Here is a 19,429-nt window from a genome sequence, read left to right on the forward strand (position 1 = left end):
TCCTTCATATTTCAACCCCTATATTCAACTCTCTCTTTATATTATTCCTATCTATTTTTAAACATTACTTCAATTGTCGCATTAATCTTTTCTTATAACACTCCAATTTAACATTCCTAGTTGTAAAAAAATTCGGCCTTCTCCATCTTGGAGAGAGAGGGAGTTCTGTCCTGTTTTCCTTTTTTTTTTTTTTTTTTGACTCCAACAGATGTTTTAATGGGCTATCACATTTCATGGAGAAGAAGAAACTATATAATTTGTAGCTGAATTACATTAACCATTACAACAGAACAAAATGTGGTTTGGTATGATACAGTTATGTTTACTCTTACTCTTGGTAATTATACAACAAAACTATGCTTGCCATGGACTGATTGGTGAAATTAAAAAATTCAAGCACATTCACTCACCTTAATCATCTGATAAGTCTTCAAAAGAGTTTTGCTGAAGCAATGTTGCAAGTAAGCTCTTCACTGCACATCTTTGCTTACTAGTTTCGTTCATTATCAGGGATACAGCAGCATCGCAAGCCTCAGCATTCGGAAAGCCAAGTGTCCATCTTCCATCCGCCACCTGATCAGAAGCATTGGCGTGATACCCACTGGTTTTACTTGCATGAACTCTTGGATCAAACTCTCTTACTTGAAGATGCAACCATGATGGGTGGTTGTCATCTTTCACTGACTGTTTCAAATTAAGAGTAAAGAATGGTTATATAAACATTTGTAGTCACTAAATTACAGGTCCAAGCAGCGGTACCAAATATTGTGCACAGTGGAAGGATATCAATCACATTACGGCTTCTTTTACTGCATTTGCTAATATTCATGTTCTCTAATGGGTTAATTGCCAGTCCATTATTAACTACCAAATACGGCATTTTACATTTTGTAGAAACCAAGCATTAAAAGTTGATGAAGAAAGACTATCAATTGTATAAACATGAGAGGCATCAAGCAATTTATGTAGAAGAGATCTTTAAAATGTTTAGTATAATATAATATACTAATGAATTTAATATCTAAATTTTGGAGGAAAAATATCCTGTAAAATTTTGAGAAGGATATACCATACATGATGCAGGACAATATTTCATGTCATAGTTGTAATGCAGAGGTGTGGAAACATGACACAAAAGGGATATCTAGAATCTTCAATATATTAGATTTAATGCAGGGTTTGATAAGGACAACAAATAGGCTGCAAAGTTTTTGTTTACAGCATATTTTTGGAGAACTGCTATTGGCACCCCAACTTTTACTTATTAGACCCCGAACATGTTATCGAACTGGATTTTGAAGCATAGAAGAATTAAGCACTAAACATATGGACTTACACTCAAGCCAGCCAATGGAGCAATAGCAATTACAACGCCTTGATGAGTATGGAGGGGAAGTTTCTCTGCAAGCAGCAGTTTTCCTGAGATCCCTTTTGCCACCGGTATCAAGTAAACATCCCTTTGTACACGTCTGGAAAATGCAATTTTAGAAGGAATTCCAGAGTCTGCGAAATTCTAAAAAGGGTCAGCTGGAAGTTCAAAATCAAGTAGGATAAATAGGGCGCACCAACACCGAGAAGCATATAAATCACAACCTAATCCCAGACGTGTTCCGTAAGTTGCAGAAAGAAGATCTACACCATCAGTTATTCCTGAAGTACCCACAGAAGCACTACTCAATTGCCGGAAGGGATTTTCTATATAGTCTCTTTCAAAAATAAAAGCATCAAGCAGATGATGGAGAACAAAAACCTGGAATTTAATATAAAAATATTAAATTTATAAGAAAGAATTCTACTTGACCACAATCTTACCATCATCAAAAGTAATGTAACATATGGACTCCATTTTCTAAAGAATTGTCATTGTTAGAAACTATTTCAGATATAATCCGGCACACTCATAGCTTTAAGTTTCATACTGTCTCGGCCCAAACCGAAACAATACATTAGTTCTGAAACACTTTTGTTTCAGATTTCCTTGTTCTAGACAGTCTTTATTTTTCTCCTAAACTAGACAATGCCTCTAGAAGAGATTTTAATCTTAGACACACTCAAACAAATCTTAACTAATTCAATTCTTTTGTTTGTTTTTAGCGTTTTTTAATATTATTTAAATGATTGTAATGTTTATTGCCTAGTCTGGACACACCATTTTTATATTATAAAGAACATTAACAAAGTATATTTTATAGATAGGCCTCCAATGCCATTAGAAATATTGTGAATTATGCATCTAAGAATGGGACACACTACCCAAGGAGATTGAAATAATGTCCATAAGAGACCAAACTATAGAAAAGGATTTCTATAAAACCGTAAATTCAGCATACAAAAAAAACGGGGATTTATTTTAGAAATTTCTGATACTTCGAATAGAGCAAAAACAAAAATTCAAATCAGGCATTGTCCAACAGTGGCAAAGTAAAAGATGTCAACCTGGATTGTGTCGACCATCCTTTGCCACGCAAGAGAAGAAGAAACGCCACCTTCAGTAGAAAGGAAAAAAATAGTTACCAGCCATGCAGTTAGTTCCATGCAATGTTTTGGACAAAGAAAGAGTGAGCTGCTAATATGAAGGAAATCAAATATGGTTCATGCTTACCATCTGGTATGGGTATGTGAAAAGAAAGCTCAAGCACGAAAAAAGGATCTTTTGATTGTGATGATTCCTCCAGAGCTACAATATTATAGCCAAATTAATGATACCACGGAAAGCAATCTTGTATTGAAAAATTGAATTTGAAGAAAAATGCGGATTACCTATCTTACACTTTTCCCATTCATTTTCCAGAGTAACTGGGATATAATCAAACCAGCACCCATCGAGCTCTTTCAGAAGCCTTTCAGACGACTTTTTAGATGAAATCTGTTAATGTCAACCAAGAAGAGATCAATTTTTAGAAAACAGACAATATACTGAGATATTTTACATGCATGATAAATTGTAGTATATCACAGTGTTTTTGTCCATTTTTTCTCTTGAAGCACATTATTTACTTCAAGAGTTGTTTAAAAAAGGCAAAATGCTTTTTGTTTTCTGTTTTTTTCCTTTTATGAGATCCCTTGCTCCAACTCTTGCAGCCAATGATTCTGGAAAAAAGTAAAGTCGGTTTTCTATTGTGAACTTTCTTCTCACCCATTCCAAATGCTATGCAAGACATAACTAGGTTACGTTCTAGTCTTTCCAGAATTCCCAAGGGAGGTAAAATGAGCTCAAATACTACATTGGCTAAAGTGTAGTCAATGCTTCACCTAGTGTAAGCTCAAATGCGTCTCCTAACAAACCTTCTCAAGAACAAGGTCTTTGGAGTTCTCTAGATTAATAACATCGAGGATCTAGTTAATGCATTGGGATACAAGATGGGACACTTATCCTCTTCATATCTTGGCCTTTCAATTAGTATAAATTACAGACCTACGGCTATGGGGAACCTGATCATAGGAAAGATTGGAAGGAAACCAACAACTTAGAAGGAGGGGGTATCTTTTGAAAACCAATAAGCTCACCCGTTGGACTCAATCAAGCATGCCCACATATTGCTATCCCTTTTTGCCATTCCAGTTTTGGTTGCAACAAGGCCTAAGAAAGTTGAAAGAGACTATCTTCAGATTGAAAAGATAATGAAAGTTTGGGGAGGCACTTAAATGCCTTTGAGGAGGGCTATTGCAAATAAATATATAAGTTGGGAATTTGAAATCAGACACTAGTACAATTCATCATCTTCTTAGATTTATCAGTTAATCCTCACATTAAATAAAAGAAATCCTAATAAATACTAATCTTATGGGTTATGGGTTCACCGGTTTGAGCCCATTTCAACAAGTTTGTAGGTTCTGGGTCCATGTTCTATCACTTTCAAGAAAACATATTTCAAAATGCTAGTAAACAAGGATAATTAAAAGAAAGCATGTCAAACTAGTCAAAACCTTACTCTAAAAAGATAAATATCTTGATCTGTGAGCTTCTTTTCCTGGCATCTTAGTAGCTTCCATAGAATCCACCCTGTATTCCATTGTGTTGGTGCTGAAAATGGTGGTTTGCTCACAAGAACCTTCAATAATGCAGTTAAAATCTGTAAAACAATTCAAAAAGAACACGAGTATGAGGATTTGATCATAAAATAAGAACCTTAAAACAAGGTTCAGACGACACATACCTGGGACATGTGTCTAGAAAAAATATTTCCATCCATTGCACTCACAAGCGAGGTGTCAGAAGGCTGCAAACATTGATGTCAAGCATATTAATCAAACAGATAACCTAAAAAGTTAGGTATCCCAGGAAAGGTTTTACATAGTTCTCACTGTCGGAGAAATTAATAGTAGGGCAGCCAACGAGTTCGGTGTGGGTCGGTTAAGACCCCTACATACTCCACACCCGAATTCACATATACGCAACTAGTTTGGTCAGAACATGACTCATATAACTAGTTTCTTTTTCTTTTTCTTTTCGGGGGGGGGGGGGAGTGTCGGTCAAGTGAATGAGCGAATGGAGTCAAACTAAAGGAAAATTTGCACAAAATACTAATAAGACCAGCCATATCTTATGGAGCTAAATGTTGGACAATCAAGAAACGACATGTTCATAGGATGACATAATAGAGATGTGGATGTTAACATGGATGCAATGTAGGCCTAGGATATACAAAATCATAAATGAATAAATTTTGGAATTTAAGAACACCTTGATATGAGACAAAACTAAAAGAACATCAATTTAGATGGCTTGGGAATGCATAAGGATGACCAATAATCAAACAAGTAAGGAGTGTTTAAAGTTAAAGGCTTTATAAAAGGGAAAGGAAGGCTGAAATGATGTGGATGGAGGGAGTACGAAAAGATATGTAGACAGCATTAACAGAAGATATAGCTCCAGATCGTCAAATATGATGATGATTATGTTTAGCGCAATTCATACTTGGGTATAAAGCTACCACTCTCAACAGAACACAAAGACAGACAACCTGGATGTCTTACTCAAAACAGAAATCAGATAATTATTGGATGCACAGAAACTATCATGCCCTGCAAAAGCCCATCATGACAGTGTCACAAGGACTTTTAAAACAAATTGAATAAAATAGGGGAAACCAAGCACCTAACCCCAATTTTTAACAGCATGATGGTATAGTCTAAACAAAATGGAAATCGATATGTACCATTCTCAGCTCCATCCCCTTTTTCTTTTTAGTGAATCCAACAGCAGATGACAGTAAGCAATCAAGACCTGCGAACGTATATGCAAGAATCAAGAATACAGTGGGCAATATTTTCTTTGGAAATGGAAAATATTAGAAAATACCTTCATTTTCTGATAAAATAATCAAGAACATAAGAGATGCGAGCAAATGACTGTGATTTTCAGAGAAAATCAATGGAAGTATCCCATCCCTGCGTAAGAAGGGATTCTCCGAATAAGAAAGTAAGAAAGTGGTAATTCTATAAAATTTAGCATGTGGAGTAACTTCTATTAAAGTTAGATATATTCTGTTACTAAAACACATCTCAACACTTCTTTCTCTCAATATAACAAAATGGAGAGATTCAAATGGCAGTCTTAACCCTCGACTAACTCATGAAGTTCAGTATTTTAGGATGTTCATCTACGCATTAAAATGTTTTTTATTATTATTATTTTTTTAGAATAGTAAAGCACATTCCAATGCACATACAATTAATTGGACTTTCAACGGTTAATTAATATATAAACATTACCATGGAGCAAACAGATAAATTTAGTCAATACTAAAGCTTATCTATCATCAATCATAAATATTTTCTATTTATAATTTTTTTTATAACCAATAATTTTTATTCATAACCTCCAAAACTAACGCATACAGGTTGTAAATCATTCTGCAGAAAGAAAAGTAAATATTTGTAAACACACAGTTAAGTTCATGCATAATATACCAATACATCAATTGATAATCACTTAAGTTTTGAATTGACAATAATAGTTGGTGAAGTACGCAACTAAATTTGTCCCTCTAGTTTTCTATTGAATTTCTGCTGTATCAAGGCCAATGCTACAGGAGCATCTCAACTGGTTCTTCTATTCATGGTGTATAGGGGCCTTTCATCAGCCCCTACAAATTGTTTTGGAAAAAAAAAAAGGCCTGAAAGGATGAAATTCTCTTTTCACAAAACTTATATTTATTATGACCTCCAAAACTAGCACAGGTTGTTAACTACTGCAACAAGAAGCTAGTTCACAGATATCAATATTTTAATCAGGCTCAAATATTACTATAGAGCTTGCTTAATGATAGCAAACACTTGAATAAAACATGAACTGAGAGCCAGTATACATGTTTAACAGGAAGATACACCGACCTTTTACTTTGTATGTCATCCATCAAAACGCTGAAGAAATGAGAATTAGATGAAATGTATTCTGATAGATGCCTCGATAAATTCGTCTTATCAATGTTTTCTGCTCCTTCAGGGTCATGAGCAGAAATGTCCATTTCTTCCATTTCATTTGAACGGACAGCAATACAATTGGCAGGATGGGCACCACTGGTTGTACCCTTATCAGTATCACTTCTTATCCTCAAGACCAAGTATGGGTACAGAAGTGCAACTGCCACAGAGTTAACCAGCTCTTTTCCATCAATTATTTGGAGAAGGCAACAAACTATATACAGAGAAGTGATGGCAGATACATGCGAGTCCTGAAATAACAAAAGAGAATGCCATTCGGCTATGACTTAGTAACCAGAATGCTTAGTACCTAGAAACAAAGCATTGTTATAGGGTGAAATTAGTTACACAAAGTAAAATTCCACATTTAGAATATCTTACAACAGTCTGGCTTAACTGCAGAGACGGTAGTAGAATGGGTAAAATTAATAATTGGAGAAGATTTTGCGCCAACAATGTACTCAAGCAATACTTGCCAACTCGGAGTATGTCATTGCAATAGTAGAGATCATCTATAATTTTATCAGTTTCCAGGAGCAACACTTTCCGCATCTCACAAGTTCTATCTCTGCATCAAAGTCAATTGGTTAGAGTAAACAGAGAATCTGATATACTTGATCCTATCCACCAAACTACATGTATTCCACTACAAAATAAGAGAAGGAATACTTCGCAGCGGTAACAAGGGCATCCAGATGGATGAATTGCTCTCTCAAGTTCAAAATCAAGTCCAAGAAATAGTCTGAGGCTGGAGGAGTTGTTATATATGTGTAAACCATATCATCACTAGCTGCAAAATCAAAAAGATAATGTTGCAGATACCAAATGCAAAAGTTATAAATCCAGATTTTCTGCTCTTGTATACTAGTGAGAGAAAGAAAAGGTCAGAATATTGTACCATTGTATGTGTTGAGAGTTAATGAGCGTACAGCTATCTGAATCATCTTTTCTTCATGGTGAGCAAATTTAAGTGCCTCACTATACAGTGGAAATGAGACAACAATGCCCTGTTAATGAAAAAACATTGTGAAACCATGCCCAGGCATCTACTAACTAAATATGATGCACAAACGAAAACAATCACTACAGACTGTGAGCCATTGGTGTATCCTCTAAAACAAGCCATTCTATGTAACATGGACATGTCAATGGAAGTCCTGAATGTCCGACACTTCCATATTATGTGTAAATGCTGTGCCCATTCCATAGCCATGTCATATCCATATGATATAGACCATTGTCATTTAAACTTTAGGTACAGATGAACAAGCTCAATTACTATTTCAACATTGTAATTTGCACGACATGCATGTTAATCAGTTTCACGGACTGTTCCTGTGGAATGCAGCCCCCATAAGTTCTGCAAACAATATTTATTGGAGCACAAAGATGATGGAAGGAGGCAACACTTTTTCAAGGAAGTCAATGCATACTAGAAGCATTAATCACGGTAAGGGTACATTTCTCTGAGAAGCAATGATTCCTTGGGGGTGTGGGGCTGTTTGGTTCTTTTTGTATTTTCCTTTTGAGGCTCTACCTTGGTCAGCTCGACCACTAATGTAGTGTGGTTTTTGTATCTTTGCTTGTTTTAGCAAATGAAGTTGGGTTCAAGGGGATTTGAACCTAGGACGTGGGAACAACAATCCAAATATCTTACCACTTGGCTAAGTTGGCACTTCGGGAGTTCATCATTTATGGTCTCTCTGAATTTGTATATAATAGGATTTCTTCCCCATAATTGCAATTTATTCTCTAATAATAAAAGCCAATGATATAAACTAGTTAGAAAACACATTTTATCGCACAGACTGCATCTAAGAGAACAATAGATTGAAATTAGTCCTTCAATGTATACCCTTTGCTTACCTCTTGAACCTTCACAAGGAGACAAATAGTGTCTCTATTTAGTTTTCCACTTACTGTTCTGATACAAAGAAGCAACCATAAGACATAATCAGAAAAGTTTTCTGTTAATTTAGCTAGAAACAAAATAATACTACTAAAACCACACGGGAAAGAAAAAATTAGACTATTTGCAGGAGTTGATATGCAACTACGACCTAAAATTAAAACAAATAACATAATCACAATTCACAACCTTAAAAATGATACATAATAGTGAGCCAGATCCCCTCCATCAAAGTCATATTTGTGCAGTATGATGTTGTTAATGTATTCGTTGCTAAGACAATAGTCTGCAGCATATAAGTGTTAGCTAACCATGTAAGAAAGCTATGGCAGTAACTAAAGTAAGAAGACATCAAATCTGCAAGAAAATTTGAACCAAAGTGGATGGTCATACGTCACAAACACTGCTTCCTCTCCCACAAAACACACATAAAAGATAGATTTAATAAAATAAGGAGATATGTAGAGATCCACGAATATGGATTTTAATGGAATTTAGAGTCGTACAGACAGAATGTTCACAAGCCAAGTTTTGGATCATTATGCTTAGATAGTGAAGTAATGGTGCCTCGATGCTTGAATTTCTACTAATCTTTAATACACGAAGAAACTCTGCTAAAATCTGATACTCCATAAAACATCTGCCACCAAAAGAAATATAAATCACAGACAACTATCATATGTCGTAGCAGTAGGGTAAAAACCACACTCAGTAAACTGTACTGCAAGAAGTTGCCTACTCAAAAATTGATGTGTCATGTTGATCACCATATGTAACTATCTCTACTATTGATCTCAGGATATCCACAACGAACTCCTGAAAAAATGGATGGGAATCATGAACACAAAAATTCAAGGCTCGTGTCTGTAGTATTAGACAAAATTAAAATGATTTTTTTTAAAAAAAGAAGCCTTGTATGATTGTTCTACCTTGTTTTGCTTGTCCACAACTTTGGTCACTTGTAGTTCATGAACTAGGTACCTGCACCCATAGGCAAATCATCAACTTTCAAATTATGAACTGTCATCAAATAACATAATTAGAAGAGAAACTATATCCCTAGGAAATGACAATAGAAGCTGTTATCGCTATAACATAAATTCTATCACACCTTCAAACTAAAGAAGTAACATTTTAATGTCACTGTGAAAAAGAAGAAAGTGCATTGAATCTCCATCTAGATTTTCTCTTCATCAGAAGAATAGCCGGAAAATACATATATATATATATAGAGAGAGAGAGAGAGAGAGAAAGACAGAGCCTGAGCCCGGACCAAGGTCCTCATTTGGGCCACGTTGGTCCAAATGACACCACAACCCTCTAGATTTGGTTTCTAAAAAAAGGAAATTCAAGAAAGGAAAAAAAATTTCCATATCAAAGGCTTTGAAAAAAATTCCATTTGAAAATGGACATCCACTAAAGCCCCAAATTTAAAATTCAAATCCAACAGTGAAAAAATGTCCCTTTTTTGAGTTCTTAACATTTTGTGCTCTACATGTTTTTTGGGTGCCACATGACCGTGCAGTCCATATATATATATATATGTGTGTGTGTGTAATGAAATAGGGTTCTCAAAAATGAATCATGAGGTCAATTAAAAAATGAAACGAAAATAAATGCAATTTCATATACTCCGCATCGTTTAGTTTTATCAATAACAGTTTATAAAAAGTAAAAATCATTTCTACATACATAGATCATGCTGGGAGATGAGGACATATGGGGGAAGCGATAGGATTCGCATGAGTGAGTAAGACAGATCACGTCCCCATGCCCTAGATCCCCTATTTGTAGCATATATTGTGTCAAAGGATAGTAATGTCCTTCAACTGAAATATATTGCAAGTATGAAGACAAGCCTGGCACAAAAGATGAAAATGTCCCACCCAAATGAAGCATTAGAGTTGAAGCGTCCCAAACTGTGCAAGTGATTAAGATCTTGAGGATTCAACCAAGCATGAACTCGATCGATCTCCTTACTTGCACTATAAGGCTAAAAAAGGTACTAAACCTCCTTTATTGAGTGCCCGGCTAGTTGTTAATTTAAAATCCCAAATTAAGTTTTAAATTTGGTTACACAATCCAACATATAATGACCAGGCTATCAATTCAAGACCTTATGATTTTTTTTTTTTTTTTTTATAGGTAAGGGTTTATTGATTAAGATTTTTTTTTTTTTTTTTTTTAAATTTTTTAAAGGAGCTCAAGAAGACTACTCTGCGGATTGGTCTTAGAGACGCAGAAATAAGAAAGTAATTTCAGCCAATCGATATCACAACTTCTACTACTCGAGTTAGAATAAAACAAGGATCTTAATTGAGGAAAAAAATATTATAATTGTACTAAAATTAAACAATTTCAGATTAGAAATTACAAAAGAAAATGAAGAAATTCGATAGTGTTTTTGGTCGTTCGTTTAAGGGGAGCTTACTTAAAGCGTTGCAAAGAGAAGCGATCGGTAGATGTCCAAAGAGATCGCCACATCATGACTGATCGAAGAGAGAGAGCTCACTGTTTCGGAGCTTTGAAACCCTAGAAGGGCACAAATGTGGACTGGTGGTTGGAGTCTCGGAGATTTCTCACTTGAAAGTACCCGCGCTCTGGAACTAGAAGACTGCCAGCCGTATGGCGGTTAAGTCAAGCTCATCAACATACGGTCAACGTTGAACTTATTTTGACTTCCGTTAGTTTTGTTGTTTATAATAGAGGGCTTCTATTGCCACACCAAGATGTATACTAATATTATGATTTGGGGTGCTCTTAGCAAAAGATGGTATGGCAATAGAATCTCTCTTATAATACCAGCTCTAACACCCGCTGTGCGAGGGATTTCTTTCTACGGTATCTTGAATCTTGATAGTAAATTGGGAACATTACTTAAAAGAGGATTTCTTTCTAAATATTTCCTAAGTTTTGGGCAGTATTTAGATAGTTCATTTAGTAAATTTTTTCTTTCTTAATGCTCCTTCGACTCATTTATTATTGGCACACCAACTGTATGCAATTCTTTGATAATTTATATTGAAATTCGTGTGGCATTAGTAAAAGTTGATGAGGAAATAGCAATTCTCTAAAAATATCCAAACTACCTTGTTTTTTTCTCATCTTCTTCATATAATTAGGTTTTTCAATTGCGATTGCAATCACTTCCAACAAGCTTTGATCATGAATGAGAATGGAAAATTATATTCTTTTAATTTTGAACATTTAAACGTTTTTTTATATATTTTATTGAAGAATAAAGTTGAGATTCTAATTTTTATTTATTTATTTATGATTACATCATAACTTTTGATTTGCAGTTATGATATATGCATTTAGGATATTTCAAGAAGATTTACCAAATATTGAAATTGAAAAAAAAAAAAAATTTGATCACATTACAATATCAAGTTCACCGTTTTTTATTGTCAAGTTCAACATTTAATTGTCATCGGAAAAAAAAACGAACCTTCCAACTAGATAATAAAACATTGAAATAGACAATAAAAAGTGTTGAACTCAACACTAAATGGTGAGTTCAACAATAAAATGTTAAGATAGATAATAAAAAGTGGTGAACTTGACACTACAAATGTGACCGAGATTTTTCATTTTTTTTTTTATAGTTCCATGCTGAGTCAATCTTCTCAAATTACCCAAAATGCATAAATCATAGTTGTAACTTAAAAATTATGATATAATCATCAAAAAATTTAGAATTTCAACTTCGTTCTCCATTTTTTTTATAAATCATTAAAAAAATACATCTAATTGTTCAGAATTAAGAATATACCACTCTCCAATTGTTATTTATCATATATAAAAAATTCATCCAAAATAATCCCAATCACTCTTAGAAAATCTAACTATGTGAAAAAGATGAAAAAATGATAGTTTCGATATTTCAAAACCATTAAAACTTAGAGATGAGGTTCAAGGATCATTAAAGAAAAAAAAAATACACTAAATGGACTATTTAGATACTACCCAAAACTTAGGGATTATTTAGAAAGAAACCCTTTCATTAAGGTCTTTTAAGTAATTTTCACTAATATATTTTGTAAATTTTTTTTGGGAAATTACTTAATGGACTTTGTGAGAGCGGTTTCTTTCTATGTGGTCAAAGATTTTGGGCTATTACCCGATGGTCCATTTAGTAAATTACTAGACCCTAACCCAAATAATATTTAAATATTATCTCCTATAATTGAGAAAACTTTATTCAGATCTTTCTTTTCTCAGTTTTAGTACAAATTCTCCCTTCGCAAATCATTTATTTTTAAAATGACTGAGGTCTGCCCTCATTTGCAATCGTTTGGCTCAACTTAAAAGTAGGATAATCATAATCTCTACTGGTGTTTGACAAAAAATATCCAACATCATTAAAAGTGTATACGAATAACATGGCCTACACTAACAATCATGTGGGGTTCACTTGCTTCTTAGATTTAAAGAAGAAAACAAAGAACCAGCATTAAGGCAGCACAGGCTGGGGTGGTCCAGCAACAGCGGATGTTGATATCACTGCATCGTATAACACAGTTGGTTAAGCAGTTGATTCAGTAGATTCTGCGTGCGAAAGTAGACTTTGCACCTTGCACCATACGAAGCTCCATTTGGATTATCGGGGATGCCACACGCTCCTGAATCTGCGGAGAGGCTCCCTTCTACAAACGAAGCCGGAGGATCAGGGACCGCCCAACAACCGGAGATTCCGAATTTCCATCCAGATTCACCTCAGCGATTGACCCTTGACCGTAGATCGTTACCAAGAGAGGACCGGGCAGTTGATATCGAAATTCAAGGAATATTTTCTCCAAAATGCATTATCTTTGATTCACTTATTCTTTTCTTTTTTTAAAATTGTACGTTGTAATAACAATACAATGTTATTAACATTTTTTCCTTGGGGGCCACCCGTGATAATACACCTACACTTACCTGATGTGTGTGATGTGCAGGCACTGCACATGTCCTGGGAATAATCTTAAGACAAGACCATGATCTATGAATTGGACAAAAAACTCAGATACAAACCCGGTCCATTGTCTAAAGGAATACCTAGGTATCTAAGAAAAAAAATTACAATGTTAAACCCTTGTGTCCAACTATATGTGTAGTTGAATTTAATACTTCCAATGTCACATCACTCACATGTTTTCCTTCTCCACCAAGAGACGCTAATAATCAAAATTTTCCTAGTTTCACACGTTTTGAGGGAAATTGTACTGAGATTTTTAAACTAACTGCCACCAAAAATTGAGTTAGATGTCGTGAATTAATGATGTATTTATGATCAAAGACTCATTACGAGGATCTTAGAAGAGGTGGGGGACGGATAAATATGATATTTTAGGATTTCAAGAGAGTCGATTTTAGATTTGGAAATCAACAGTTTTATAAGTTAGTGTTGTAATCATTATTAAACATAGAAGTAAATAAAGTGGCATAATAGAGTATATCAATGGTTTTACCACTTTGAAATATTTATCATTTTTGAAGGTGCCATATCCAATGTTTTGAAAGTACCCACACTCTATAACTTGAAAAAAATAAAAATAAAAAGTTAATTTTCTGCTTCACACCGAAGAAATCAAATGAATTTGTCATTTTTGAAAGCAACATATCCGTCGCTTCATAAGAAAAGATAAAAGACAATGAATTTATCGGATGATAATAAAGAAAGAAGTGAAATCGTAAAAAAATTCTCATCAAATCAAACAATAAAAAATATTTGGAGGTACTTTTTATCTACTTTATTTTAAGTCTAATCATTTTCTATGACCCCCTCAGACACAGGCCTCCTATGCCCTCATCATAGAACCATAGATCATTTGCATTGGAATACGTATAATCATATAATTTTTTGATTGGAGCGTAGGGGGCGTCATATTACCATGACTCTTATTTTAAATCAAGTATCATAAGAAAAATCTATATAATAACACAATGACACAACCGTTGTGCACTTGTATCCTCCCCTTTGTCTCAATCTTTATCCCCCCATATAGAAAAATATCTCGAGGATAGTTCTATAACTTTTTTCTTTCTCCCATTTTTCAAGCATATCCCTAACTTTATCGATTTTCCTCTTTTACCTTTTTTCAAGAATGCCTCTTCAACTTTGTATTTTATTTTATTTTTCCTCTTTTTCAATTATACTCCTCTAACTTTACTATTTTTCATTTTCTCTCTCACTTTTTTCAATAATACCCTTCGATTTTATTATATGTCCTCTATTACCCCACCTTAACCCCTAAGAGGTAATAAATAACTTGCTTTGTAGGATACAATAACTTTTGAAAATCTTAAGCATTTAATTGAAAAAACTTTATTAATTTGGTCAAGATCCCTCGACTCTTAAGAATGACTCATGAAAAAAACACACAATCACAATCCTTTAAATGTAAAATCCAATGGTTGAGATTTATTCTCGGGATAAATATCTTCAAGATGTGTTATCAAGATACTTATAAATCTCCTCCATTAAATCTTGTGTTTGAAGGGTTGAGATCATGTATTTTTTTTTGAGTCATTTTTAAGAGTCAATGGATCCCAATCCTAATTAATTAGATTAAGAGCCTAAAACAAATACACTGAAACACCACACCCGCACCTCAATTCTTACTGCATGGATCTCTCAATTACTGCATTAAAAGGGGATTCTTTCTTCTAATAACGTATCGATGTGACAAGATTGGAGTGGTGGGGTTTCTATCCTCCTCCAGGTCGTCACTCTTGGATTAATTAGTTGCCTTAAAATTTGGTGGCATTTGGTGAAAATCTCCTACATTAAGGTGTATTTATTCTCTCTTCTACTTTTTTCCTGTTGATGCAACGACTAGATGTGACGTGCAGTCCCTCACCAAACACCATTACTACAAAGAGCACGTGAAGAGCAATTACCTTCATGGCTTAGTTTCAACATCCCGTATATTTAGAGGTTTTGAGTGCAAGTTGTCAAACATTGTGCTGCCAATTGTGTTGACATGATTGGGTCAAATTGGATGGGGTTGATGAGTCTGAAGGAGTGAACAACGTGGCCTACTTTGTTAATCGGCATGTCAAATAATCTCAAATGAATTTCTCTAAAATAAAAAATAAAAAATCTCCAATTAATTTTTTCAACTTTTCCCATAAGTTGGGATTTAAGACCCACCAAAAGTATAACTAGGAGGATGATTACACATCTAAGTGGGTTTACAAAAAGTACCGTTCTCATATCAACTTCGTTTCCTTTTAATAATTTCAGTTTTAAGATGAGTCACGGTGAATGCATGTGATCTTGGTACGCAATTGGGTACATGGCTGAAGTGACAAGGGCATACTACATACCAAGAACGCATACATTCATCATTATTCTTTTAAGATCCACATCGGTAACAAGAGAGGATGAGTATAACAATGAATTGAGTCCACCAAATATCCTATACGAGAGTAGTAACATTATAAGAGAGATTTTTTCAGGGAAAATTACTGAATGGATCCCAAGTATGGTTTCACATCTTGATTTAACGTCTCATTTTGTTTATGAACGTGACTAAGTTATCTCGAAGGAGGCAACCCATCTCGAACAAGATAAATCATTTAACTTAATTTATAATTATTTATTCATAAACATTTGCATATAAAAGTAATTTTATATATATATATATATATAATATAAAAGAAGGCACAGAAGATGTTGAATCATAAAATCATATTTAATTTAGGTTATAAATATTTAACTTATAACAAAATTAATTAGTTTAGTTAAAATATACAAAATCTCAGTTGACTCAGTCGAGTTTTATTAATTCGATCGAGATTTTGAAAATATCATCCAAGTCATCTCGTGAGATGGTGAGAAGCCTAAGACACTAAATCCATCTCATTGGCGAATGATACCAAGATGACTTGGGTGAGTCATCTCCATCTCAAACAAGATTTGAAAACATGATCCTAAGGAAGGGATTTCTTACGAAACCCCTTTAACTTTTAGATGGTAACTTGAAATCCAGTTAGCAAATTTTTTCTTTCTTAATGTCCCTAACCTTAACAAAAGTATTTAAGTAAAAAAAGATTTATTTTCGCACCTCATTTATTATGCCTGAATTATTCAATATTATGGCTCATTGTAAATATTTGTTACAATGAATGAATAATATATTTATAATTTCAAAATTTTAGATATAATTTTTTAGAGAGATTCTATTACCCCCACCACCTTTTGCTAATGTCCCCTCAATTAATATATAAATCACCAAAGAATTAGTACACTTGGGGTGATATTTTTTTATTAATTTCAATAATTTTATGACAATAAAGAATAAATGATGATCGAAAAACTCATAATTTTTAAAACATATATCAACGATTTTAATCGTCAAAATCATCTATTTTGGATGTTATGTTAAGATCGACCATTTAAGATGAAGAAATGATTGAGATCGGTCATTTGTAGCTCTATAATGACGATTTACATTGTCGAGATCAATACCAGTGAAAAAAATGTATGACCTCAACAATTTGAAGCAAAAAATATCACCAACCTTAGTGATACATATAATAATTTCAAACTCATTGACGTAACATATGCAAGAATCGTAGATTTTTTTTCTTTAAGGGATATACAACTATTCATCCTCATAAATATGTGTAGTTTGTATCCCAAAGAAAAAAAATCTACGATTCTTAGACATGTCATGTCAGTGAGTTTTTGAGTCATTTCGTGAGATTTGAGTTTGAAATATAAACAGCAGAGTTCGATGGTTTGAAGTCCAAGGGTATTAAGACATTTTAAATATATTTAAGTTCATCGAGTATAATTTTCAATTTAAAATAGGCCAATAATAATGAAGAGATCCTACAAATCCGATGATGGGACCCAGTAACAGTATTCCACGTGCGCCCATGTGGTACAGCTGATGCAGGATGGGCTGTTAAATAGTTTGTATAGTCCACCTGGCAAGCAAGCATAGTGCAGCTGGACCATTCATGACAAGTTTAACTGGACCAAATATTAATTCTTCTTCTAAACGATTAGACCATACTTATACAGCCAGCGAATTAAAATGCCCCATCCCATTCATCTCTTACAAAAGAAAAAATATACATTGACCGATACGATACGTAACATTAAATAAATTAACAGCAACGTAAACATAAAAAATGTTCCCTTATTTGCAGGTTTGTTGCCGAAACCCAAATCTCTCATTTTCCAAATCATACTCTACGTAGAAATTTTGCAGTTGAAAATTCCCCAATATCACTGACGGTCCACCAAAATTGTCTGGACTGTCGACCCTGTTAGTCACAATTGTCAGACACACCACACCAGAATTATCAACGAAGGCAAAGTAATTGGCTAAAGGTAGCTCTATTTCCGCTCCTCCTTTAAAATGAAGAACAAATTTCGGTAACGAAATTGATTTATTGGCCGATATGTCGAAACAAGGACGTAATCCGGTACGTGTTTCTACGTCAGTCGCTCTTTTATAATGCGCCGCTTGGTTCTCAAACTCACGTGCGACGAGTTCGAATATTCGTCCCTCCATGAACGTAAACGTCGAGCCGGAATCTACGATAGTCCCACCGTTGCCGTCAGATCCCGACGAGAGGTATTTGTTTGGAATCTTCACTTGTTTCCCGCCGACGATGATTTTTCTCAGACCCACGTAGTAATAAACGGAGAATAACGGATTTCCGGCGGTTGGATTTTTCAAGATTGGGGTATAATTGACACCGTCCGTCTTAGTATCGCCGGAATCTGACCCACCGTCCAAAATAAGTGAGCTATTTTTACTCGTGTCATCGAAGCGGTGAGAGAGGAGACAATAAGAGAATTTCTTCAGACGGAGCTGAGAGGGCAACGATGCCGGTCCGCGGCCGAATCCGGCGATTCCGGCGGGAGAACGAGAAGATAAAAGCGAGCATCCGACGACGAAATCTAGTACCTTTTTCTCAGGAAAATCAAGGGTTTCAGAGAGTAAAATCCCACTCGTAGATCCAGAACCGTAGATAATTATATAAGGTGGGCAGATCTGTGTGCAATTGCTTGAATTGGGTTTGCAATCTTTGCATCTAGATTGAACATTTGGGTCGTGAATCCAACTACATTTGGGATTTTCGCAGCCAATGATCTTCGAAGAAGAGGAATATTTGGGGATAAAAGATGGGACTTTTGAGTTTGGATTTGGGGAAGAACAGTTCTTGCAGAGATATCGATGTGTACAAGGGAACCAAACAAGATGACTTCCAGTATCCATGATGAAAGGGATTGTTTGAGGAGGAGTACCGAAGCTTAGAGGAATCGAGTAGCCTCCATAGCTCTGAGGGAAAAGAGGGGTTGTAGAGATATGATTGTTTGGGGGATTTTTGAGGTGTTTGGCTCTTGTTAAAGACGCAGATGCAATGTAGGTGAGCTTCTGCCATGGATCGAGAGATGGGTTTTTGTTAAATTGGTTAATTGAGATGCTAATGGTAGTGGGTTCCGCCCTCGAGGATGAAGAAATGAAGGAGAAGATAGAGAAAATGTAGAGGAGAAAGGAAGAAGAAGCCATTGTTTTTCTATGTAAGAGTGGAGACTGATTATCTTCGATGTTCGCTTTATTTTATAAAGAGAGGAGAAAATAAGATTGGCAGTGAATAAGTTCGATTGGAAAATAAAAACGCCACCGTGATGTTTAAAAAATGGCAGAATTACCCCTGTAAAGTTGGGAATGGGATACATGAGGTTTTTTACCGTTACTGGTTATGATTTTGATGGATCAACTTCTTGATGGGTTCCAATTGACTAGAGGTTCCACTTGTTTCACGTTTGATATGTGGTATCTTACATCATCCTATCATCATGTATCTAAATTAAATTTTTAAGAGCAATTCCAACTCAAATAACCATAATGATTAAGCATGATGTGCAGGCCTTTTAGTATGGAGTGATATTTTGACTATTGAAAGGATTTGCACTCCAATTGTATTAATAAAAATAATTTTTCATAAATATTTTTTTATTATACTTAAATTTCAACTATAATAAAATCTTACTTAAATGATATCTTTTTTTTAGAGTCACGCTGGGGTGACATAAAGTATTTACTGTGATTCTTACAATTCTTATGTGCATATACATAC

The 19,429-nt window shown here is 34.6% G+C and overlaps 2 protein-coding genes across 9 annotated transcripts; both read right to left on the reverse strand.

Annotated features, from left to right (window-relative positions):
- Positions 1–236: 236 nt before the first annotated feature.
- On the reverse strand, positions 237–10,998 carry LOC147385467 (protein TRANSPARENT TESTA 9-like). Of its 8 annotated transcripts, none has more exons than XM_086422827.1 (20): positions 10,767–10,985; positions 9,265–9,316; positions 9,075–9,151; positions 8,842–8,975; positions 8,525–8,621; positions 8,293–8,350; positions 7,325–7,433; positions 7,096–7,216; positions 6,808–6,994; positions 6,337–6,677; positions 5,303–5,391; positions 5,160–5,227; positions 4,158–4,220; positions 3,933–4,073; positions 2,761–2,866; positions 2,603–2,677; positions 2,437–2,486; positions 1,594–1,750; positions 1,337–1,503; positions 237–684 (listed from the first exon to the last, which is right to left on the reverse strand). In XM_086422827.1, exons 1-20 carry the CDS (start codon positions 10,820–10,822, stop codon positions 412–414), a joined length of 2,421 nt encoding a protein of 806 aa, XP_086278953.1. In that variant the 5' UTR covers positions 10,823–10,985; the 3' UTR covers positions 237–411. The 8 variants fall into 8 exon arrangements, 4 of the variants coding, with proteins under 4 accessions (XP_086278953.1, XP_086278955.1, XP_086278954.1 ...); XM_086422828.1 differs by having other exon boundaries at positions 540–680; positions 10,767–10,995; XM_086422829.1 differs by lacking the exon at positions 8,842–8,975 and having other exon boundaries at positions 10,767–10,978.
- Positions 10,999–17,362: 6,364 nt separating this feature from the next.
- Positions 17,363–18,937, reverse strand: LOC147385468 (putative aspartyl protease At4g16563). The gene has a single exon (XM_086424119.1). The coding sequence runs from the start codon at positions 18,856–18,858 to the stop codon at positions 17,476–17,478; it is 1,383 nt and encodes a 460-aa protein (XP_086280245.1). The 5' UTR covers positions 18,859–18,937; the 3' UTR covers positions 17,363–17,475.
- Positions 18,938–19,429: the final 492 nt, after the last annotated feature.

Source organism: Akebia trifoliata, chromosome 14 (genome assembly GCF_017979445.1).
Source record: "Akebia trifoliata isolate Shusen 1 chromosome 14, ASM1797944v1, whole genome shotgun sequence".
NCBI lineage: Eukaryota > Viridiplantae > Streptophyta > Magnoliopsida > Ranunculales > Lardizabalaceae > Akebia > Akebia trifoliata.